Raw genomic sequence first — 25,104 nt, forward strand, 5'->3', positions numbered from 1 at the left:
TCCTAAAGTCCTTTTAGGCCGTCCACAAGGACAAAGGAGGCCTGGTACGCCCAAATTGAGGTAGCAGGATGGCGTGGAGGCGTCCGCCATTAAGGCCGGGGTAACGGACTGGCAGATGAAGGCGCGAGACCGTGAGCGTTTTCGGACACTCCTGAGGCAGGCCAAGACCGCAAAGCGGCTGTAGCGCCGGATAATTAAGTAGGTAATTAAATACTACGTTACAATCATCCTCTAAATGCGGGTATTTCCTTCTATCAAAACCACCCAAAATACTAGAGATGGGTAATCCAGACTCAGCTTAATGAATCTGAATGAATCATCAAAGTGATTCAATAAAACTAAATCTCTAGTTCGGAGATTCATGAATGATTCATACATTGATTATGTTACAAATCCACTATGATTCAATAATCGCTAAAGATTATTGATTATCCCACCTTTTTTGTCTCATCATGTAAACAACATTTTACTACATACTAGAGGTGTGCCAAATGAACCAGAACCGCACCGTTTTTTTCAGTTCACGTGAAAAAATGAATGCCTCGGTTCATAAGAGTAGATCGCTATGGTTCATTCGACACATCGAAAAAAAAATCACAAAATGAGTGCATGCATTAATGTTCATTTTTTTTAAAATCAACAGAAAAAACTACCAACATTCGCAAATTTATATGCAAAACAAGTCGATTTTAAACTACCCAATACGTTTTAGCGTCAAGTGATACATTGTCAATATTGCCTTATTGTTCATGCGATTGGGCCACACGACTTGTAGTTCAACCGATTTTCGATTAGTGTAGCAATTCACAAACTGTACAGGCTATGGCGGACTAGGCGGGCACCATGAATCGTTAGTCCAGTATGTAATAGTTGGCAGATTATGGCACTATATTAGCGAAAAGAGCTGGAGCACTCCCCCCGCAACACAGAAGGTCTCAACTCTTCTTACCGCCCAGGGCTCTGAAAGTGCGCCACTGTCTACAGGTATTGCTATGTGTAAAAGAACGAATCACATTCACGTTCATTGAGGTGATGAACGACTCGATTCATTCACGTTCGCTGAAATGAAGCGAAATGCCCATCTCTACTACATACGGGGTTTGAATCTATGTTTAATAACAGATACAGGAGTTTACAAACCACCTTAAAGACGTAGCATTTAAATGATTTGTCTTTTATCAGTCTAATGACAGCGGCACGATCCTTGAATGGGCTAATGGGCTTGGCTTTCTGTACGTGATCTGTAAGTCCTTTTTTTTTAATGTGATAAGAAGACTTTTTATAATTTATAATAAATCGCATTCACCCAAAGTGTCATATTCCGAACAAAAAGGGGACAATTAGGGCGGTAGATATGCCGTACAGTGGGACACGATTTTATGCTCTAGCTTTTAACTTTAATGTTTCGCTCATATTAGAGCGCAGTGTCAGCCACCCCTTCCAAGTAAAGGTCGCTTTAGACCTTGCGTGAAAGTGAACGTGAAATTTTGTTTTTTTTGCGATATTTCATTGAAGATTTATCAGAATATGGCTTATCGCACTAGTTAGAATGACTATGGCCAACGTCACATGCCAGGTGAGGGTGGATGAAAAACTCTCAGGACCTTTTGCTACCACCAAGGGTCTGCGCCAGGGGGACGGGCTTGCCTGTCTCCTATTCAACTTGGCGCTAGCGAGGGCCATCCGCGACTCGAGGGTGGAGACTACGGGAACCATCTTCTATAAGTCAACCCAGATCCTGGCATACGCTGATGATATAGACATCATTGGTCTGCGGCTCTCCTATGTAGCAAAAGCCTACCAAGGGATTGAGCAGGCGGCAGAGAGACTCGGATTGCAGATAAACGAGGCAAAGAACAAACTGATGGTGGCAACATCAGCGGACCTACCAATAAATAATCCGAATCTACGTAGGCGTGATGTACAGATAGATGAACGCACTTTTGAAGTCGTCCACAATTCACCTATCTGGGATCAAAGGTCAGCAACGACAATAGCATGGAAGCTGAGTTGCGCGCAAGGATGCTGGCTGCCAACCGGTCATTCTACAGCCTGAAAAAGCAGTTCACCTCAAAGAACCTGTCGCGACGGACGAAGCTGGGACTATATAGTACCTATATAGTACCAGTACTCACATACGCCTCTGAGACATGGACACTGTCCAAATCTGACGAAACCCTCTTAGCCGCGTTCGAGAGGAAGATGCTCTGAAGGATAATTGGCCCCGTATGTGTGGAAGGACAATGGAGGAGCCGCTATAATGACGAGCTATACGAGATGTACGGCGACCTCACTGTCGTACAGCGTATCAAGCTCGCCAGGCTCCGGTGGGCTGGCAATGTTGTACGCATGGAAACGGACGACCCAGCCCGTAAAGTCTTTTTAGGCCGTCCACAAGGACAGAGGAGGCGTGGTAGGCCCAAATTGAGGTGGCAAGATGGCGTGGAGGCGTCCGCCATTAAGGCCGGGATAACGGACTGGAAGACGAAGGCGCGAGACCGTGAGCGGCTTCGGACACTCCTGAGGCAGGTCAAGACCGCAAAGCGGCTGTAGCGCCGGATAAGTAAGGCTTATCGCACACCAAAAGAAAGGATATGTAATTCCCCATCTATTTAGTCTGTAAAACATATTAAAATAATGAATTAAATACATTTCCTTGTGATTCCCCACTTTGTTCACGGTGAAAAAATAATGGTTATTAGTTAAATATTTTTAAGCAATATTCTGATAAAACAATAATGAAATATAATACAAAAAAATGAAACTTTCACGTTTAATTTCACTGAGACTAAGCAGCATTTTAACTCGGGCTTAAGCATTCAATCTCTCTAGATGAGGACTGGTCACCATCAACGGTCATGGCAACTTGCTGGCCACTATCTGGATTTTTTTCGGTATTCACGTATTTCACCTTTACTTCATCCTAATCATAAAACAACTTAATCTTCGTTGTATTGATCACCAATCCATTCCTTACTGTTTCATGTTTCCAGCGAGTGTTGTATACATTTATCAAACGACTTAGTTGTCCTTTCGATAATGCTTACCCGAATTTCACGTTTAACCTTCCACAGCGATGTTTTTCAGCTATTCTGTTTATATTGCAGCTAAAGACCATCAAGCCATTCCGCCGAAACCTTGCGAAGTTCGTCCGATTAGAAACTCACAGCATGGTACACTAAATCTTATCACTCGTGGTAATTTTGACAATCAACATGAGTGGCTAATGTGTTCATTGTAGAGTAAGTTACTAATTTGTCCTGTTCTTGAACTATTTCTTTCTTCGGAATTGCTGCATATGTGTGTTTCAATGCTCAACATATGCTCGTGCCTGCTATAATCTACACCATTACAATACGTTCCAATTCACCCTCTTCACTCTTCCAGCCACCTAAATCTCCGCGCTAATTGATCCGAATCCAATCCGCTTTTGGCCTGCCAACCCGAACCCTTATCGAATCATGCAACACCTCCCTGTTCCCTGTTCGTCCTTTCTCCTACCTCGTTGTCCCCTCCCGATAACGGTACGGTTCATTAGCAGCCTTTAACACCCTACCGCCGGAGCAGTTTCTACGACCGCAGCTGGAAAGTGACCTCAATACGAAGGGCATCACTAAATGATGTATCCTCCACTATGGCCTATGGCGGGCCAGTAGTACAGTAACTTGTGAAATAGCGCACCTGACACACGGGATGTGTGTCCTATCGCCCCCTCGCGGAAAACGGTAGAAAACGAGCCGTAAAATCAGCATAACCAATTTGTTTCTCATTGCATCCAGTTATGACGCATTATGACGCGGTACGGTCGAGGGTAGGGACAAATTAAATATGACTTATGACGTTGGTTGGGATGGAAGATTGCTTGAATGCCGGTTTTTTTCTATATTAAAAATATGATTCAATTCAACGCCTAGTCAAGCGAGCCCAATTGCTTCAACATTTGCCAGGAGAGGGACGCCACCGACGGGAAGGGACCAAGTTACTCTGTAACAGGATATTAAAAGATCAGTGTCAGGTGTAGGACAACTATAGGGGGTGCACAAGACAAACTCACCTCGCCCATCACCCCTTCCGTCCCCTTGACGGCTAATTCGGTTGACTTTGGCTGGCGTTCGATAGACAACCGGGTAGTAGGGTGTGCGTTTGTGTTTTTCTCCGCTGGAAAAACGGACCCTGTTAGAAAGGATGTTTGTTTGCAGGCTCTCGACACCCTACCAGTGGACACGGAGGATTCGATACTTCCGGCCCTGTCGCTAAACATTGGCCGACTGAAGGGTGGGCACAAAATTAATAAAGTGTCATACCGATGACAAATCTGTGTCTAATTGCTGCGGTAAAAACAAGCCCAGTAGGCAGGGATGTTGCTCCTTTTTTTTGTTCCCGTTGCCTATAGAAGCATTCCACACTTTGCTCACTCCCTGTCCTTCCCTACTATGGTTGTGTGCTGTTGTGCCCCGTAATCCAATTGGCAAAGGATTCAGAACGACAAGGGGCTTGCTTCTATGAGGGTGCTGATCGGGGTGTAGATTCCTATTAATCTGTTATTTTCTGCACATATGAAATTACTGTTGTGTCATAAGCCTTTTGTGCTTAACTGAAGTTTTACAGCTTTTAAATGGACAACATCTCTCCGGGGCGCCCCTTGATGAATTTGAAAGCCACTTTAAAGTGAATGACAAAACAAAAACTAGCCACAGTTTAGTGTGGTATGTGATCTCAATGGCAATCAACAATACCAAAGTAGATGGTAGGCAATTCCAATAGTAATTTGGCTAATCCAGCTTAGAATGCTTATGTTTGCTCAGTTCGTAGCCTGTAGATCCGTTTAACAACGTTTAAATATAATTTGCCAATAAAAAAAGCATGATATCTAACTTGAATTATTTATGAATAATGTGTTTTGTAATTTTTGATTTTTGATTTTTGATTTGAGTTTCGGTTAATTAAACAACTGCCTTGGAATAAATTTGTCGTTTTCTCTCATACTTGTTTCTACGTTGTATTTCGTTAGATGGTCTCCTGTGTTGGTACGTTTGATGAAATGTGTATATAGGATTTGTTTGCTATTTGTATAATGAACATTTTTATGGCAAACTATATTAAAAGCAATCAAATTTCATCTATAGAGAATATTACAAACTAGATTCTAAATTAGACAGAGATCTCCACTTGTTACTGGTTAGCAAGATAACTAACGATTTGTAAAGATTCAAAATTGTTTTATCCTGTATGAAATTAATATGGTGATTGCCTTATTTAATTCGTGCGATTAGACGCATCATAAAATATTAATAAACCCCAACATAATGAAGAAATTTCTTCTTCTTCTTCTTTGGCTCAACAACCGATGTCGGTCAAGGCCTGCCTGTACCCACTCGTGGGCTTGGCTTTCAGTGACTAATTGATTCCCCCCCATAGCAGGATAGTCAATCCTACGTATGGCGGCGCGGTCTATTTGGGGATTGAACCCATGACGGGCATGTTGTTAAGTCGTACGAGCTGACGACTGTACTACGAGACCGGCTGAATGAAGAAATATGTACTTTAAAAAATTAAATTAACCCAGGATTGGAAAAGTTTTGTTTCATAGCACATCCTGTTCACAAGTTGGTATTTCCATATGGTTTTCACACATCGAATTGAGCGCCGTGTAAACGATATTGAACGTTTTATCATTCATTCCTTCCAACTGTTATTATTATCATATTTACGGCACACTTATCGACCAAAATAGACAGTTTTCATTGTTTTTAGATAATCAGAGAATATCAGCGTCTCTTTACTCACAAAAATTATATTATGACCTCAAGGATCCACTGCTGTACGATTAATTTTTGAATTTAAATATGTTTTTACATTTAAGTTATCTTAAGTTATCTTAATTAACGTTATCTTAAGTATTTGGATAGTTTTTTTTTCTTTTTCTTTGGCACAAAAAGTGTTTCTTTTCAGTGACTTACAGGGTTTTCCAGGAGTTCTCATAGCTGTGGGAAACTATATTGACTCTTTCTTAGATGAAATGAACTTATTGTAATGGGAATTAGACTCTCTAGCACCCTTGTTGAACAAATGCAATAGGAATTTCCAACAAGCCTGTCCAAAAAAGGTGCCATAGCAGTATAGTCAGTCTTCAACAGGACTTATGGTCTAATTCACATGGGTAACAGTACACAAAATACAGGGCGAAATCAATCCGGAACAGTGCTGAATTCAGCTGACATGCGGAACATAGGGTCAGACTGACCAGCGCTGGTCAACCCGGAGGCTGAACAACCCGTAGAGTATCGCTAGATATCGATGCAAAATGAGTCGATAGAGCTATTTGACAATCGAAATGTGTGGAAGCGTTGCTTTGTTGAAATATAATTTGATTGTTGTTGTACATGTTCAAGTAAGGTTTAAAGTTTTGTCAAGGACATGGATGTACGTAACACTGTCCATCGGTATTGGAATAACCATCAACTCATTTTAGCTATGCTAAATGCACTCTATATTATTAGGGGAAGGTAGGTAAAGACGGACACTGGGGGTAAGATGGACACTTCTCAAAAATGCATGAAATAGGCCATTTTTGAATAATTCTACAATGCAGCATCCAAACTTGCAACACATTTGAGAACATTTTTGGCATAATATATGCAAAATTGTTTATATTCACGAACGAAACAAATTTTCAGTCGTGCGCATCCTTGTGGATCTAACTTGACTACTGTCGATCATAAGCTCTGTAACTTGCATTGTTTATATTTTTGGAAATTTTAATTAATTGGCGAAAGAACGAGAATGAAACAACAACATCTTTTTTTTTTTGTTGGGGTTCATGAATCCTGACATCAAAGTATTGAAATAAGCAAGAAATGAAACACCGGGCAAAATAGCAGCATTTCGTTATACTATTACTCGCTCGCGCTGGTGAGGCACTTCACGAAACCTGATATCTAGTCACGACTTGGACAATTTTAATAAACAAAAAGAGGAAGCATTTATATGAAATCGTTTAGGAATAGATGAGAGATTCTATGGGATTACAAATATCAAAAAGTTCAATCTCAGATGGAAAAATGGCCTCACCTGCTAACAAGTCTTTGAAACATGCTGTGGTCGTGGACTTCTCGCGGAGTAATTTCCTAAAAGACTTTGAGACTATTGTTCTGTAAGCTGGTGCAACGTCAGCTGTTAGTGCCCGATATTTCAATAATGCTTTAGATTATGCCTTCTTCGAGGTGTTAGAGCTGGCGCTTATAATTCCTAAATTAGCCTATTCCTAATTAATTCCTAAATTCCATTTTACTTAAGGTGTCCGTCTTTACCTGCCCTATAGAACCACCTCCAAAATTGTGTTTTGATAAATACCATTGTTTATGTCTCAAATCTGGCGAATTGTGTGAATCACTTCATTTTTTCTCTTGCCCGAGCGTTCACCACACTATTGTTTTGCTAAAATTCAATGCTAATTCGTGTTTGATTAGTGAAACATCACTTGGTTGAGTTTGAATCTGCTACAACTTCTCCTCCTTTATCTCTCAGGGATAGTTTTTTCTGGGTGCTAAGTTGACTTCCTTTGGCCATAAGCACTTGGATCTTAGTTGTTAGTTGTTGTCTTAGTTGTTAATAACTTGCACAGATCTTTCAACATCAATTTGGCCTATTTCCTGCTCAGAGCAGGGCTCAGCTGTTTTCCACGTTCCATACTTTAACTGAATGACAATCTTAATGTCGGCCAATAGCAAATTTAAATGGCTACTAGATCTAATTTATTGGCCCTAAGTATAGTGCAGAATGTGTAGTTCAATTATAAAAGGTAAGATTATCATTTAATCCAATTGCATAGAAAAATCTTAATAGGTTTGTCTCATCGGACAATTGTTCTAGGTCAGATTAATTCAACAACTGTTATCGTTGCCAATAATCGCGAATAAAGTAGTGATCTGTGTGGTAATTGATAGCCACCCGAGGGCATTACTAAAAGTCACCAATAGTGTGCTCCATTTGCTTCGACTAATCTACAGTTTAAATATATTATCCACTTTTACAGCATCGTCCGTCGAATGGCGACCGAGTGAAATTAAATTTTAATCCACCGGTACCATTTTGCATTCCACCCGAATGGGCACGGCATCGATTTTCCTTTCTTCCTGTGGCAACTGTGGCCACATGCCGCACCAGTCCTGGGCAGCTCCATGGCACATGTTACCAGCGCCCTGTAATGTGTTACTGTCCCGGCTGACGGGGTGCCATCTCGTCCTGGGGCGGCATGATGCTGTATCCCCTTGTCGTCCTTGTCACTCCACTTGCGCGGGTACGCGCTGACGCACTTGGCACCATTCGTCCGAACCCATCCGTGCCATGAACAACAAGGACCCGCTGCGGCACAACCTGACGCCTGCTCCGTGTGCCGGTGCAACATGTTTCCTATGATTGGTCGCCGAAATCTGTTACCCATCCTCGATGGGCGGAGCCAGCTGGCTGCCGGTAACCATGGCACCATGATGGAAGCACGGTGTCCTTCCAGTGTGTATGTGTGCGGTTGTTTGGGAAATAACAAACATTCCGCTTACTACACGTTTCGAAGCCCTTCCAAGGGAGATCTTAAGGGAGGCTTTGCCACTACCACCGACCGGGCATTCCTTCAGAAATCTCATTTTGTTTGGTTTTTGTGATTTTTTCTTACCCCTTAGTTCCCATTTCCAGTAATAACCGAATCTCGCCGTCTCGCTCCAGAGGGAAAAGTTTGCCTCTGCCCTGCCCCGGCCAATGTGATACCATAGCGTTGTGGGTTGGAAAATTTCGACTCCCTTTGCGTTCGATTTGCTGCTGCTGCTGCTGCTGCGGATGGTTGATGCGGTGGCAGAGTGAAGGAAAGAACCATTCGTGCAAGCTGCTACCACTCGCACCAATCGTGGTACTACAACGATGCAGTGGAAAACTGCCGTAACCCCGGGGAAAAGTTTTGCGAGCCTCCGGAAAGGAGACGAGACGACGGTTCACACAGATGCAAGGATATTAAAAATAATGCTACCGTTCGTGGTGATTTTCCTCCCCTCAGCCACACCACACACCAAATCCACCGAAACACGGCACAGGGGCCTTCTGTTCCGGATTTGGAATATTAAATTCTCTGTCTGCAGCATCCGCCAGTCGGTCCGCGACGTTCGTTCGGTGTGGGACACACAGTTTGAGGCCTCTGTCCGGAGACCAGAGCAGTGGCTGGAACGTTTAGTGGTGTTGAGTGTGCTAAGAAGTTTTATACATGGAAATCCGTTCGAACGAAAGTTTCCGCAAAGTGTAAATTAATGTGAAAAATAGCGAAACAAATTGTTCAAAACAAAAACGGGCAAAACGGATTTTATTGAACAAAAAGGTCTACACAACATTGGAACAATATCACAACGTTTCCGGAATGGAACCACCGTTTCCGCCGGATGTGGCACCCTTTACGCCAATCTGGGGCCAGGAAGCCCCGTCACCGATGGTACACTATCCGGAGCTGATGGCCGGCTTTCCGTGTGCAGATTTAGGTAAACTACTACGCGTAACTATTTGTTTACAACCTTAACAACACATTACCTGCAAGGATACGTGGTTTCTAAGGCGTTGCTGGAATAAATCTGCAAAGATGTTGGTGAAATCTATTGACTTGAGTGGTGTTGATTGTGTTTCAAAGATTAAGTTATTATTCAAAGTTACTTTTCAAGTATAGTGAGTTATGGTTTAGTCTGGAAATGATTTTATTTATTTTCCGATAGTCTGATTATTTGATAAAAATCGTTTCGATAAACATCTTACACGATCTCATAACTTATTATCAAATGAGTTAGGTCAATGCTGGTGCTTTCAATTCATTAACTGATAGGCTAACTCATTTTAGTTTTATCAAGAAGGAGCTACTAAACTGGTTTTAGTAGTTGGTGGAATTTTGTGATGTTTTTAAGTGTTTAACGTGACTATGGGAAAACACATTGAGAATATATGAATGAAATAACTTTAATTTTTAAACCTTTCTACAGTCTTTCCCTGAGTTACGCGACAGTCGAGTTACGCGAATTTTTAGTTCTGACAGATACAATTCAAATAGGTACAATTTCCTCCAACAATTGCCAAATTCAAAATAAATCGCAGTATTGCTAAATGTTTGAAATCATTAAATACACAGAATTTACCGAATTTTCTATACAAAATGTATGAATTGAGTCAACATTAAATTATAGAATTTAATCATAAATAACTTTTCATCATTCATATTTTGGCTCAAAAACATGATATTCGACGCAAAAATCCGAATTACGCGAATTTCCCTGGAACGCATTATTTGCGTATCTCGGGGAAAGACTGTATTTAATTTGAAGTTAAATAGAAAACATTTTTTAAATGAAAAAAAATCCTTCGTTGCAACCTTTTATTAAAATACACCTGGTCTATATCGTGCCAACAAGGTCAAAGGTGTGTTATTTGTCGATAAGGCAATTCTATATCAATCAAACCAAATGATCATCATCAAAAGTGTATAACATAGTTTCTTTTGTATAAATTTTACAATAACTATAATTGTGTTATAGTTCATCATTAAGCAAATGACCGAAAATGACCACAAAACTATGACAAAACAGTATCTAAAAGCTTAAGTATCAATTTAGAGACTTATCAATTTATAGTTTTATCAATATTTCAAGCACCCTTACACTACGATTTTGTAATATATGAACCGAACCAAGCACTATATTTATTTGAAGATGTAATCTGTACAAATTGATATTAACGTTTACTTTTTATGATAAATACTTATTCAATGTTACTTACGAGCTTTTGGCTATTTGTACATTTTTGCGAATTTTGCTCTATTACAAAACATTGAGTGAGTGAGAGTACGCCAGTATACCAGGTCTGTGATAAAGATTGCCTTTCAAAAGGGCTTTACTTTACTTTACCAGCAGTTGAAAGATAGGAAGAGCCAATTCGTATACAAATGACTGATCTTTTAGTATAACTGTTTATACCGTCGAAGTATTCCAAATTAAATTATCGTAATGCTCGAACTTTTCCAAACTTATTTATCAGATTGACGGACTAATCAATATGCTCGATCTCGGGGGTAATGATTTGTATAATTTGTAATAATTTACGTGCAAATAATACTGCATTCTCCTGGCCCGCGGCTTTAGATTATTTATTAAAGTTTGCACTTTACCTCAAAAGTTAGCCAATCGCTGGTTTAGATGATAATGACGGATACAACTTGTGGAAAAAAGCATGCGTTTTGTGTTGAAGGCTTTAAATGTTAAATTACTTGTTTTTTTTTTTTCGACTCCACGTTCTTTGACTCTACGGACAATTTATAGGAAATATTAACAAAACAGACCGGAGTCTACAAGGAAAAGCATGAGATCAAATTTATCCATAATTTGGCCATGTAAATGGAAGATTAAAAGTAACTATTGCTTTTAAACAAGCAATAGCATTTTGAGTACCTCATTTCTAAATGATTTAAATATTATTATCATCCAGAGGCATTATGCAGTGCATTATGGTCGTTTATTTAACTGTTGTTCCTCGATTTGAACAACCAAAGTAAAAATTGGAACAACATTCCTCTTTAGCGATTTAGATGTTTTAGCAGCAACCTTCAATGGACAGAACGCATTTTCTGAGATCTTTGAAATATTCTATAATTTCCGTTTTTGTTCATTATAATAAGTAATTAAAAGAAATAAAAAATAACACAGTTCAAAAAGTAAAGGTTTATAATTATATAAAAATTATTTACACCATAAAATAGTTATGTAATTTATGCATATATCAAAAACCGATTGTTTCTTCTCAATATTTCTACGATTAGAGACCGGAAGCATAATTTTCACTTGATTCACAATAGTAGTAAATATTATTCGTCATTATTCAGTTCATTATGACAGTATCTTTAGCATTGAAAGCATCACAAAAATGACAAAATGTGTCATTAAAGTTTGCTCATAATATGTATGAATGATGCGGAGTTTTCATACATTGGGCCGAATGAGGTGGCATTCCCAAACTGAGTGATACATGACAATTAATTGATGCGACACCGACATTGATCCCACGTTAAATGATGTTTTGCTGTCATTTTCAATCATCGTTAGCAACATTTACGATCCTACAGTTGTGTATAAAGTGATATAAAAATTCAATCCATTATAAAATCACTCTTTTAAAAACATTATTGCTTTTTCAAGAATTAGTGACAGTTTGGTCGCTATGTGATTTTTGTACTGGTGAACCGTTTTTATTTAAACATTTTCTTTCTAGTTAGCTTTTTATCATGATTCCAATAGGAATGGTTTGATCATTTTCTTATTAGGACTCTATGCCACCTTCCTATAGAATCCAATTCCCATCATATAAAGTTCACTTACCAATAGAAAGACTTAAGAAAGTGTCATAAAATTATGAGAACATTGAAAAGCCCTAAAAGCTGTTAACAACTAATCTGTAACCTGTACACATTAGAGAGGATTCCAAAGTCCGTCGGCATGGGGGATTCGCTCCATTCCTGTGTGGGACCCAGTACGTTTAGCCCTCTACCACGGACTCGGTGCGTGTGAAATTACCACTTACGTATAAAGATTGTACTAAAAGGAATGTACTTGGTGTAAATCAGTATTTATTTTTTTAAATAAAGTGTATACTATACATGACATCAAACACACACACACACCAAGCCATTTAAAATAACACAATTCTCCAAGCTTAGTGCAAAATTCAGTATGGAATAAAAAATGATGAATAATATGAATGAAATTATATATACTTACCATAAGTTAGCAATGACTTTTGATAGTAAATTTGCAAGTGCTAGTAAATTATTAGGATAATAATTACATGGAGGGTGATCTCATCGCAATAATAGCTTTTCATCGCAATAATAGCTCATCGCAATAATGGATAAAAAACAGTAACAAACCATTTTTGGAAAAATGCGCTTGTGCTAATATTTCTGTCATTGTTTTATATTAAAAATAATCATTCTAGTTGAATGTCTACACACAAAATGAGCAAAGTTCAAAAGTAAACAGTACGTTTTACTTCTGATCATTTAAACATTCAATAATTCACTCTCTGTTAAGCAAAACAGAAATTCAAGTATATAATCAAATCAAGAAGTTAAATAATATTAAAAGATTAGTGTAGTTATAAGCGAGATATAATCTTTATAAGTAATATAAATTATTTATGACTACTATGGATATTTGTTGTTGATGTAGATTTCTTCACATTGGCCCAATATATATTAGTCCACGGCCGTATATATATTAAGCCGACGGAAACATTAAAGTTAGTTTTGATGATAAGCTTTACAATGATAACATTTCGAAGTTTAAAACTGTTCTATTAATTAATCCATCAGCATTATGCAGTACTTCATACTTACCTGTTTAGTGGCAATTTTCATCCCTTACAATATTTTTGACTAGATTTACATCTCACCGTTGCTTCTAGTAAAAAAGAATAGTTCTAAAAAAATAGTAAGTGAATGTTCGAGCCGCTTTGTAAATGACCATACATTTAAAATCATAAATTTGGAAAATCATCAACGAAAATTAAATGTTTAGAAAATGAAAACGTGAAAAGTGAGATGATACGATTTTCCCAAATGATGCCAATTACATACCGGCGACATTCCGAATCAGCTGATGGTTTCACCAACATGTTGGACTACCAAGATCGGGATGAACATTATTGATTTGAATTAATTGAGGAGCGAACGCTCGATTGATCGTTTGAAACGGAGGCATCGTTGTGGTTGGATGTGTTGTTAAAACAACCCATTGCACATGAAGATCCTTCCTTTGATGAATAGTGCTCCACTTGAAGCTAAAGCTAAATTTTGATAGGGGCAGACATTGAAATGCAGTTTAGAAGACCGTCGACCAGGATCCAGGATTTCGATTGATAGTATGAGGAATTTCGGCCTTGCTCATGCAACTCTCCGGGCATTGATCTCGCAGGGAAAGAAGAGGAAGAAAAAACACACACAATCACCACTTACAACTCGTTCGTTACTATACAGTATCGCGTTTAATGGTTCTCTTTTTAAACAGTTTTTCATAAATGGATGCATACAGTAGGTTTGACATTCATTGTACATTGACGATGACTCTGCGTTGATCTGCTCGTTTGAACGTTGTACCATGCGTGGGACGGTTGGAGATGATGTAAAAAAGCGCGTGTGGATCGCTGATTTGATGCTGATCTTTGCTTTGTGTTTGAGAACCACAGCCATGGCTATTGATAATGTTTGCCACTGTCGTACGTGTGTTGGAAATTGATGGGAGGAAGAAACATTGAACGTTACACACACGCACACACAGCACAGTGCAGCGGCATTTGACTTTCGGATTTTAAATTTCTTTCCTGTTATTTTGTTTCTTTTTCATTTCTTACAGCTATCTGGCCCCGGCAGCAGGTCGGCAGCTTTGTCAGCCAGCGGCTTTCGCCACGTGGCGCACAACCAGCACCGTCCAGTGGGTCGACAAAGAAAACGCGCCGCCGGGTAGCGTCGATGGCACAGCGGCGCGCAGCCAACATACGCGAACGGCGCCGCATGTTCAACCTGAACGAAGCGTTCGACAAGCTGCGCCGCAAAGTGCCCACCTTCGCGTACGAGAAACGGTTGTCGCGCATCGAAACACTGCGCCTGGCGATAACGTACATTGGCTTCATGTCGGAGCTGCTGGCCGGCACGCCCACCCACGACGGTCGTTCGCCCGAGCTATACCCGGGTGTGCTGGCGACGACCGCCCATCACGCCCCCCACCATCACCATCACCAGCATCACCATCATCATCACCAACAGCAACAGCAGCAGCAGCAACACAACAACCATTCGGCGCAACATCAGCAGTCGCAGCCGCCACAACAATCGCACCACCATGCGCACCTACATCACCAGCAGCAACCGTCGCAGCCCCACCACAGCCTGCATGGATCGGCCACGGCACCGGCAGGCTCGGTGGCAGCTGGAGCAACTACGACAGCGACACACCACATGCATCATCCCTCGCTGCAACGAGCGGCGGCCGCGGCGGCTGCAGTGGCCGCTGCTGCTGCTGCTGCAGGCGGCACGGGCACCGTCAATGGTACCGAATACCATCCTGCATACGGCACCGGAGCCGTACCGCACCATGTGGTTTGAGCACGTGGAGCGACCGTTGGGTCTGGCACTGGCGTGGCGTCAGTTGGATAGCCGGGTTGTGGTTTGGGTGGATTGACCTTATCGTTGATGCTGTACTGTCGAATATTGTTGGTTGTTGGAAGCGAGGTCAGGTTCCGCGAGTGGCCCACGATCATCACTTCCACGAATACAACGAATAAACGAAATGTTGATGGACGCATTTGCTACCGAGCAGGCACAACACACATCGAAGTGCATCGTTTAATCAGTCACTATGACATCGAACGTTCCGGGTAGGAGTTCGCTTGATCAATCACTTATTTCTGTCCCGATGCCGAGGGTGGTTCGAGCTGTTCACACGAGTTTTTCTTCAGTGGCTTGGTTTACTGTCCCATCGTTTCGATTTGTTTTACTTCGATCCCTTTCCTACCTCTAGAATCTAAATCCTCCTCCGTAATTAAGCAGTAAAATGAGACCTCAATGAGGCTTTTGACATGCAAACCGTTCGAGCGGGCTTCCAACAACCTAATGTACATAACAAATGCTATGTTGCAAGCATTCCATCGCCCTACTGCACTTTCCCAACGCAGGAAGGGATATTACTTGCCACACCACACTTAAGGTGTTAAAGACGTTTTCTTAATAACGTTTGTTTCCGATTCACTCCTTCTCTCTTCTGTGTCTTCTATGTCTCTCCTATCGTTCACAGTGCCAAACTGGTCACTGTACCACCATTCGCTACTCGTTTAGCGGCGGTTTAGTTTTTCCATCACGAGTGTGTTTTGCCACACAAATAATGTTCTCTACATCGTCTGAGATGTGTTGCGTGCGTATTCGGAACAGAATTTCAATCTCTTCCATCAGTTTCCTGTTTCGTTGGTACCGCGGATTTACCACACACATATATATATATATATATATATTATATATATAAACCATACATACAAAACATACATCTGTCCTGTCTTTATCCAGTTTCCAACTGAAACCGTCGAATTGCGGTTTCGGGTATCTCGAACCTATCTATCTCGCTATCTCTTTCTCTCTCTCTCTCTCTCTCTGTTTACTAAACTGTTTTGTTTTCAAGTGTTTTCAATTGTGCTGTTATAATTGAGTAAGTAGTTCTGGGTGGGAAATAAGATGCGTAAGTTCGTAGAGAAGGTGTTAAGCAAACGAACAGAACAAACTATGTACTATCAATGTTCAACTAAATGACAAACAGCGAATAAACAATACAAACTATTGTACGTTTACGAATTGAAGTGTGTTTGATGCTGATTACTTGCTGCTGCTGCTGCTGTTGCTGCTGTTTTGTTCTTGATAGAAGCTGAATTTACTGCCTTTTGTTTGCGTTCTTTGCACACTGTTTGAGTTGGAGGATGGCATTTGCCAAGGAAAAGAACGATTGTTTGTTTGTTTGAAGCTGTTGTGCTGTGCATGCAGCGTTGCGCATGAATCTTGAGATGGTTGTTGAAGAAAATGGTAATTGACCATGTGGTCTCCGGATGTTTTGATAGTGCAGGGCTTGCCTTAAACAAACGATGATGGTATTGTTACCAATCGATGACATCACGCCTAAAAGCACATAGAAAATAAGCAACTAAAAAAAGAGGGGAGGGAGGATTGGTATAATGATGTGTCCTTTCTGTTGGCGTGACACTAAAAACTGGTAAGGTTGATAAGATGGGCGGTTAGAGAGTTTGGCTTTCCAGCAGTACCGTCAGTGACCACGTTCGCTCCGCTTTCCGCCTTGCCCGATACCGTGTCGTGTAGCGCACAATTATTCCGAGTCCGACGACGAGTAGCAGACGCGACGCTTTTTGCGCTTCTTGTGATGGGTGGCGCCATGCCGGCGATGGCAGCAGCGATCCGCACTGGTCGACGCGACCGTGGGCGAGACGCGCTTGCGCCGGTCGGCCCGCGGTTCGTGCGGCTTGCTGCGGCTAAAGTCGACCCGCACCTTGCGCCCCTCCAGCATGGTGCCGTTCAGTTTGCGCTGCGCGCGGCGCGCATCGCTGGCATGCTTGAAGTAGATGAACGAGTAGCCGCGCGACACGTTCGTTTTGCCGTCGTAGATTAGCTTGATGTCTTTCACGTGACCGTAGCGGGAGAACAGCTTCATCAGCGTCTTTTCCGTCGTGTCCGGGTTCATGCCGAAGATGCCGAGACAGCGGTTCTCCTCGTTCGAGCCGCACAGTATGCGCCGCACCTCGGTCGCACTGCGGTTCGATATCTCCGACACGCTGGACGAGCTGCTCTCGGACGACGAGCTGGAATCGCTCAGCAGGGGCGTTACGCGGCGCCGCTTCCGCTTCCACCGGCGGTAATCTTTGGAGGAGTAGTTGAACGCTTCGTCGTACGCCGAGTAAAACTGTTCGAGCTTTTCGTCCACCTCGAGCAGCATGTCGCGCAGCAGGCGCACCTCGTTCTTCGTGATATCGAATATATCGATCTGCTGCAGTGGCAGGTTCCGTCGCAACATTTCCACTCGCATCCTGTTGCCGTTGAACATGTTGTTGTTCATTTCCAGTGCGCACTGTGTTTCGGCCTCATAGTAAAATCCCACGTACGCGGTACCGTGTGTCGGTATCAGTATGCCGTAGATTTTGCCAAACCGTCGAAATGCTTCGTACAGCTGCCAGTCGGTTGTATCTAAAATCGGACGGTTGGAAAGAAAGAAAGCGTTGAATAACGGGTATGTGAGCCGGCAGTTCGATCTTTTCGAAGGGATTTGACACAAGACTGCTTCTTCTTACTACCCGCGCGGGTTTGTCATACGGGGACTTTCCTCCGCTGTATCTTCCCTCTCCCTCTCTCGCTCTCTCTCCCTCGATCACTCTTCATATTCGTCGTTTTCTACCTACCGTCGCGTATGTTTCGCACCATTATCGATACGCTCATGTCGAACCACTGGTCCTTGAATATCTGCATCACGATGAGTATTGAGTCTTGGTAGCGTATCCGGTCCCATTTTGCCGCCTCCTTCGCGTGCCGCGAGTGTCGAAAGCGGATGAATGCCACCTTCGTGTTGATGTCGGTACGATGCTCACCGTACCAGGCGACGCGCTCGATCCGGCCGGCGTACTTGAACAGCTCTATCAGATCGGTCAGCATGATCTGTTTCGGCAGGTTGCCCACATACACGATGTTTTCCAGCAGCTCGTCGAACAGTTGATCATTTTCGGTAAACCGCGGCAGCTGCGGCTGCGACGTCGACGGCTCGTTCATCGCTGGGGACCACAGAATATCGCCCATTTCGCACACCACGAGGCGCACACTGCACTGCCCAATAGGAATGCGTCCAGCACTACGTTGTATTGCACTCGGTAACACGCTAAAACACACCCGACCGTCATACAATGTGATAAATTTTGGTGCCGAGCGGCAGCAAACACGGGTACACTTTCTTTGCTATTTACAGTTCCTCGCTGCAGCGGGATGACATTACAGTGACAGCACGGATAAACCGGTTGGTGCAGTTGGCATACTGCTTGCTGAGGCTGCGGTCTCTATTCAAATCAAGAACACAAGCAAGCAGAACCGCGGTTCTATGCTGGGTTCTATCCGCATTCTATAACCGTATTCTATACTCAGATTTACATTATAATGACTAATACATTTTAAAACTATCGACAGCTTATTCGAGCCCTTCCAGAAAACAAAAACAACATGCATTCTCGCTCTACCAACTTTGATGGTATGTTGAGGAGACCGTGAAAGCTTGTTAATGTTGTACCTGTTGCTGTCCTCACTCTTTCACAAGCAATTTCCATGTTAACATTTTTTTTATGGCATTTAACAAATTGCTTCGGACGTGCAACCAAAGAGTTTTACGAAACTGGAAAGAAGGATGCCAATTAGAGCTGATTTTCACCAGGACTCCTTGCAATAGCAAATAGGAAGCCGATTGCAGGGTGCACTTTGATGAATCGGCGGAAGTCAATCGCAAGACTGCGGAACGATACGTAAAAACGTTGACGATATCGGGAACTGCGGAATTGTATCTTAAGACTGCGGCACACTTTTTCGGACATATAACTTAACACCCCAGGGACATATAACTTAACTGCATACATTTTTAAATTTCAAATTTAATGTTTTAAGAGTGTGCAACATTAATTAATTCGCATAGAAACAAATAAAAGGCCGTTACAGATTACTTTCCCAAGCCCCAAACAGTGGTAGCTCAAAAAAAAAATTTAAAAATATTTATGCTGTCATGTTATATGTCCCTGGGGTGCGATAGTGTGCCCGAAAAAGTGTGCCGCAGTCTTGCGATACAAATCCGCAGATCCCGGTATCGTCAATGATGAAGCTTTCTCAATCGTACATAAATTGTTGTTGTCTCGCCGAAGTTTCAAGTGCTAATGTTTATTCCCTGCCAATTTCACTCTTCTTCTAATTAATCTTATTTCGAAATTAAGTTCTAATCCTTTATGTGTGTACGTTTTATAGCAAATATCCGCCTGCAGATATGCAACCTGCAGGACTACTAACCAATACTAATATAGACATCATGGTAGATTATGACTGTTCCTGGTTACCGTGTAACCGTATAACAATCGCTAGAAGCGCATGCCTCTGTAGGCCATAGGATGCGCAGAAATAAATGCAAATGAGATTAGGGAGAAAAAGCAAATTTTTCGCACTCGAAATTATTTCATATCCTCAACTCGACACAGCCCTAGAATCCTTCGATAGTCCTTGACGGTAGCTACAGCTGGACACTCTTGGCGGCTCTCTGGTGCAGTTGGTCAATTTGCAAACTCCCCCCTTGACCTCTTCTCATCCCCTCACCCTGACTCGATCAGTTCAGAATAGTCCAACGATCAGTCGCTTCCTCATCCTTTCCCACCCTCGACCTGATCAGTTCGGCATAGTCCAATGATCATTCACTTCCTCCCCATCCCTTGACCTGGTTAGTTCGGCACGTCAAACAACCATTCCTTCCCTTTCCTGTGGAAATTCCGATCGAATTTTTTCATCGGTTTGTTCCTCCTTCCCCGCCCTCCTTCCTTGATCAAGTCACGGTGGCAGTTGCACCTCCTGCCACCCCCTGGATGAATGGATAAAGCATGAGTCACAGCGTTGAATGCTAACATAATTGAAGCTTAAAACTCTAAAGCCAGACCATAAGAGATCAGCAAGCAGGTAACAACAAAAACCAAGGAGAAGAATAATCACAATGTAGAATGGCGGTTGAAGCCCAAAAGCCAAGGCCGCCAGTAAATCTTTAAACAGGTACTGCCAGGATACGAGCAAGTAATGAGTTACCTAAAAGTAGAATCCAAAGAAGATGGTGATGAGTTTATATGCACGTTTTTTTGTTTTGCAAAAGTAGACTAGAGCAGTGCTCTCCAACCTTTTTACCGTTTCCTGACTTGGGTTTGAAAAAACCATTTGCCGCGGCCCACATTCATTGAGGGCATACATTGCGGAAACTTAGTTCAAAGTTTTTAATCAAAAATATGCTTGTATTTTTTCTAGACATGCTTGTTGAAAATTATACTAATATTTCTTACTTTTTACCTCAAGGACCAGTACATGATGATTAAAGGATGTTAGACGGAAGGTATCAGGCAAGTACTAATGCGATCGACAAGCGATCCCAAGTTCGATGGAAACGTAAGGTGAAGCAGCTCCTGCCGTACATCATACCCTTCCTGAGTAGGGAAGATGCAGTTAAGGAACAGGCTACCTCATAAAAACAAACCTATGATTAAAAAAACAACAACTGTCAGGAACATAAAACGCTTGATCTCCTATAACTGCTTCGCGCGGTGTATCGATGATATCATATGTGTGATACTTTTGGTCTTACATGGCGTTTATACCAATGAATGCAGTTAGATGAAAAGAACAACACGGCTTACAATGCACAACATTAAAACAATTCACAGCTACAGCAAAATTAGTCAGTCATTAGAAATTTTGCTAAACCTGCATGGCAGAAGTTGGAGCGCCTCAGAGATAGGATATTGTACATCCAACCCCGCGTCAGTGTTTATAGAATACCTATAGCTTAAGATTGTATCCCTTGTAAAACATACAGCATAATTATAGGTTCAAATTATCGGATAGGACTACAGATAATATAGTTTTAATAGCTGCATATTTTCATATTTATCCGCCAAAAATAGACAAAAGAGGAAGTGTACTATTGCCATGCTTCTTCAACCCCTATAGTTGTGTCGTTAATACAATTGAACTATTTCCATTTTTTAGGCGGTCAAGGTTTTTGCCCCCGGTAGGGTAATCCATGATTGGATATTATTCTTAGCTGTAAATAGCAATTTCGAATCCCCCTAGCGCTCTTTCAATCGCCGCAGCTATTTTAATAAAAATAATAAACGTTATTTTAGGCGTGTTACATATTGTCAACAGATATCTTAATTACTTAAAACTAAGTAAAACCAAGACACTAACAGGAAAACGAAAAAAAACAAAGACTTCAGCTCCTGTTTTCAATGCCGCCACTCCACCAAATAGATAACGTATCTCACAGGGTAGGGGAGCGCGCAACTCAACGCCACGCGTAAACAGCTCGCTTGAAATTAGTAATGCGCGAGCATCCGACTAGAACGGTTCGGTGTTTTGAAGAGATTTCCCGTTTGTGAAGGCATCCACCCTTTGTTCTGTCCCAGCATCTATTTGTTCTGGCACACGGCTCAACGATGGCGTCATCGAAACCCGTCTCAATTCCGGAATGGATGACGAGCAGTTTTTTTATTGATGCGATCGCCAAAGCGTTCAACACTGCGGCAAGTGAATTCAGAATCGAGCATCTGGACGTTCGACCGGCCACGGAAGCCGGTGATAACTTTGTCTCGATCATGTACCGCGTGAAGCTGACGGTGCTGCTGAACGCCGAGCAGGATCCGAAGATCGTTTCGCTCATCGTTAAGGCGCTGCCGCAGTTGGGCCTCTCCGAGGAAATGATCACGTCGATGAACGTCTTCCCGAAGGAGATGGCCGTGTACACGGAAATATTGCCCGCCTTTGAGGCACTGTACAGTGAGCGAGGGGTAAACGTTGCCTTTGGTCCGCGCTGCCTAAAGCACTGCACCGAGCCGACGGACATTATCGTAATGGAGGATTTGAAGGATCGCGACTTTCAAATGGCCGAGCGCCAGAAGGGGCTCGATCTCGAGCACTGCCACACGTTGCTGCGACGGTTGGCCCAGTTCCATGCGGCCTCTGCCGTGTACTACGAGCGGAATGGACCGTACGATGCGAAGTTTAAGGAGGGAATGTACGCGGAAAAGAACCGCGCCATGTTCGAGCAATTCCAGGCACATCATGACCGTTTCATGTACGATGTGATGTGCAAATGGCCAAACAATGGGAAACTATACGCAGAGCTTATGGTGAGTACAAATAAGGCAACCAACGCAATGACTTCATAACCCTGTGCAAACAATAACAAATTGTACGATCATTTGATGTCATAAGGACTTTGTTCTAATGTCTCCCATCATGCAGTGTGCAATTTGTGGAACTAATTTTGTGGTACATTGCTCTCCCTTTCCCCTCTCTCACTCTCTCGCTCTGTGTTTTCAGAAAGGTTGGGGCATGGACATGTTTGATGCGATGTTACGCATCACGAAACCTGACCCGGCCAAGTTTAACGTGCTAAACCACGGTGACATGTGGTGTAACAACATGATGTTCCAGTACGACGACAGCAGCAAGATCAAAGAAATAACGCTCGTAAGTAGGAAGAGGAACCCTTAACGAACTTGAACGATCCGACATTGGCCAATTCCGAACGGTTTATCTAATCCCGCAATCATACCCACACACACACACCCACTACCCTTGATTGCAGGTCGACTTCCAGATGTGCATGTGGGGCTCCCCGGTAATTGACCTTCACTATTTCATCTTTTCCTCGGTGCGCGCCAACCTGAAACTGCGCGAGCTAGACCACTTGATCTGTTACTATTACGAGCAGTTAACCGAGAACTTGACCCTGCTCCAGTACGGCGGTGCGCGTCCCTCACTCCAAGACCTACACTCGGATTTCACCGAGCGGCAGCTGTACGGGCTCAGTACGGCCTTTTCCGTGTTTCCCATCTGCGTGATGGAGAAGACGGAGAATGCATCGATCGATCTGATGCTCGACCAGGGCGACGCCGGGACCGCGTTCAAGCAGAAGATGTACAACGGACCGGCGTACGTCGAGCAGATGGCTCCGATCCTGGAGTACTTCTACAATTCCGGCGCATTCGACATCAACCAGCTGGGCAGCCAGCGTCCGGCCGAGATCGAGTGCGATCACGAACTCCACCTGCCGCTGTGGCTGGATCGACGATTTTTCGACGACGTAGTAGCGGCCAAGCTTGGACCGTGCCCGGCCGGCGAGCGACGACACATCCGTAACGTACGCGTGGAACTTGCCACCAGCAAGGGCGATAACTACGCATCGATGCTGTACCGCGCCAAGGTCGACGTACTTACCCAAGGCACTGGGGTAGTGGAGAGCTTCTCGACGATTGTAAAAGCACCGCCGAAGGGTGTGCTGGCGGAGCATACGGCGTATCTAGCCTTCTCGACTCGCGAGATACAGATGTACCGGGAGCTGTTGCCTGCGTTCGAGCGATTGTACCACGATAAGGGCGAGACCGTACGCTTCAGCCCACGTTGCTTGAAGGTGTGCGAAGCCATTCCGGCGGACGTGATGGTGCTAGAGGATCTGGCACACAGTGGCAACTACCGCATGGCGGACCGTCGTGCGGGCTTGGATCAGCACCATACCGAGCTGGTGCTAGAGCAGCTGGCTAAACTGCACGCCAGCTCGGCGGTATTTGTCGAGCAAGGTAACGCCCTTTCGGGTGACTTCAGCGGGCCGAAGGTGACTGAAAGTCTCAAAACGATGGGCAAGGAACTGTTTCAACCCATGCTGGACAGTTTGGTCGAGTTTATGGCGGGCTGGGACTTTTTGGCGCCCGACCACTACACCGATCTGAAGGCAGCAGCAAAGGACGCGTTCGAACAGCTGGCCACCATTATCGCCCCACGGGAGGATCGTTTCAATGTGCTAAATCACGGCGATCTGTGGGTGAACAATGTGATGTTTAGCTACGCATCCGGTGCCACAGACGCACCGACGGCCACCGGCGTTACGCTGCTCGACTTTCAAATGTGCTGCTGGGCCTCGCCGATGGTCGATTTGCACAGCTTCCTGTTCTCCTCCGTTCGGGCGGACCTGAAGCTTTCCCACCTGAACTACTTCCTGCGCTACTATCAGGAAAAGCTGGCGGACAGTCTGGTGCTGCTCGGGTACCGGAAGCGCATCCCAACGCTGCAGCAGCTGCTGGTCGACTTTAACGATCTGCTAATGTGTGGTTTGATCAGCGCCCTGTTGGCACTGCCGTTCGCGCTCGTTCCGAACGTGGACGATGCTTCGCTGGACGCTGTTGTTGAAGGGTCGACCGAGGCTGGACAACGCTTCCAGAAGCAGATGTTTGACAATGAGGAGCTGAAGACGCAACTGAAGGTCTTGCTACCTTACTTCCGCAACCGAGGAGTGCCACGTAAAGGCAATTTGTAAATTAGAAATCTGTAGAGAGTAAAGGAATCAATGTAAACACAAGGAGTAAATAAACCAATGTCTATTGCATAGTAGTTTATATAAAAAATGTGTCTTTTTGTTAGCGTGACCGTTTTTGTTTAAGCGTTTTAAATAACTAATGGTCAAACCGCAATGTAGCGGACCTACGCAACCGTTTTTTAACACAACCGATGCGTGCAAACACCGTCGTCAGCATGACTTTCAATTTCAGCCGTGCTTCACCCCATTCATCCCAATCATCTCCGTTGATTTCCTATACAAATGACGTAATTAGGCTACACATTATATCTTCCGCCTGTACCTATTGGCAACGCGCCTCTATCATAGTCGCGCGCCATTGTAGACAATGCGCGCCCCCCGCATCGTAAATTTGCAACCTTGT

At 43.2% G+C, this 25,104-nt stretch overlaps 3 protein-coding genes across 3 annotated transcripts; 2 read left to right on the forward strand and 1 right to left on the reverse strand.

Moving 5' to 3' along the window:
- Positions 1-8,606: 8,606 nt before the first annotated feature.
- On the forward strand, positions 8,607-16,405 carry LOC120894818 (protein Fer3). The gene is made up of 2 exons (XM_040297653.1): positions 8,607-9,518; positions 14,421-16,405. Exons 1-2 carry the CDS (start codon positions 9,401-9,403, stop codon positions 15,167-15,169), a joined length of 867 nt encoding a protein of 288 aa, XP_040153587.1. The 5' UTR covers positions 8,607-9,400; the 3' UTR covers positions 15,170-16,405.
- LOC120894817 (nucleolin-like) lies at positions 14,020-19,027 on the reverse strand. The gene is made up of 2 exons (XM_040297652.1): positions 18,013-19,027; positions 14,020-17,800 (listed from the first exon to the last, which is right to left on the reverse strand). The coding sequence occupies exons 1-2, from the start codon at positions 18,401-18,403 to the stop codon at positions 16,929-16,931; spliced, it is 1,263 nt and encodes a 420-aa protein (XP_040153586.1). The 5' UTR covers positions 18,404-19,027; the 3' UTR covers positions 14,020-16,928.
- A 2,689-nt stretch (positions 19,028-21,716) lies between these two features.
- Positions 21,717-24,789, forward strand: LOC120896340. The gene is made up of 3 exons (XM_040300388.1): positions 21,717-22,515; positions 22,709-22,858; positions 22,977-24,789. Exons 1-3 carry the CDS (start codon positions 21,823-21,825, stop codon positions 24,699-24,701), a joined length of 2,568 nt encoding a protein of 855 aa, XP_040156322.1. The 5' UTR covers positions 21,717-21,822; the 3' UTR covers positions 24,702-24,789.
- The last annotated feature ends 315 nt before the right edge of the window (positions 24,790-25,104 follow it).

This window comes from Anopheles arabiensis, chromosome 2 (genome assembly GCF_016920715.1).
Source record: "Anopheles arabiensis isolate DONGOLA chromosome 2, AaraD3, whole genome shotgun sequence".
Taxonomy (NCBI): domain Eukaryota; kingdom Metazoa; phylum Arthropoda; class Insecta; order Diptera; family Culicidae; genus Anopheles; species Anopheles arabiensis.

Coding starts and splice junctions, on each gene's coding strand:
- LOC120894818 (XM_040297653.1), top strand. CDS start 9,401: ATGGAACCACCGTTTCCGCCGGATGTGGCACCCTTTACGCCAATCTGG. Junction 9,519..14,420: donor CTTTCCGTGTGCAGATTTAG/GTAAACTACTAC, acceptor CATTTCTTACAG/CTATCTGGCCCCGGCAGCAG.
- LOC120894817 (XM_040297652.1), bottom strand. CDS start 18,403: ATGGGCGATATTCTGTGGTCCCCAGCGATGAACGAGCCGTCGACGTCG. Junction 17,801..18,012: donor GGTGCGAAACATACGCGACG/GTAGGTAGAAAA, acceptor GTCCGATTTTAG/ATACAACCGACTGGCAGCTG.
- LOC120896340 (XM_040300388.1), top strand. CDS start 21,823: ATGGCGTCATCGAAACCCGTCTCAATTCCGGAATGGATGACGAGCAGT. Junction 22,516..22,708: donor AACTATACGCAGAGCTTATG/GTGAGTACAAAT, acceptor CTGTGTTTTCAG/AAAGGTTGGGGCATGGACAT. Junction 22,859..22,976: donor AGATCAAAGAAATAACGCTC/GTAAGTAGGAAG, acceptor CCTTGATTGCAG/GTCGACTTCCAGATGTGCAT.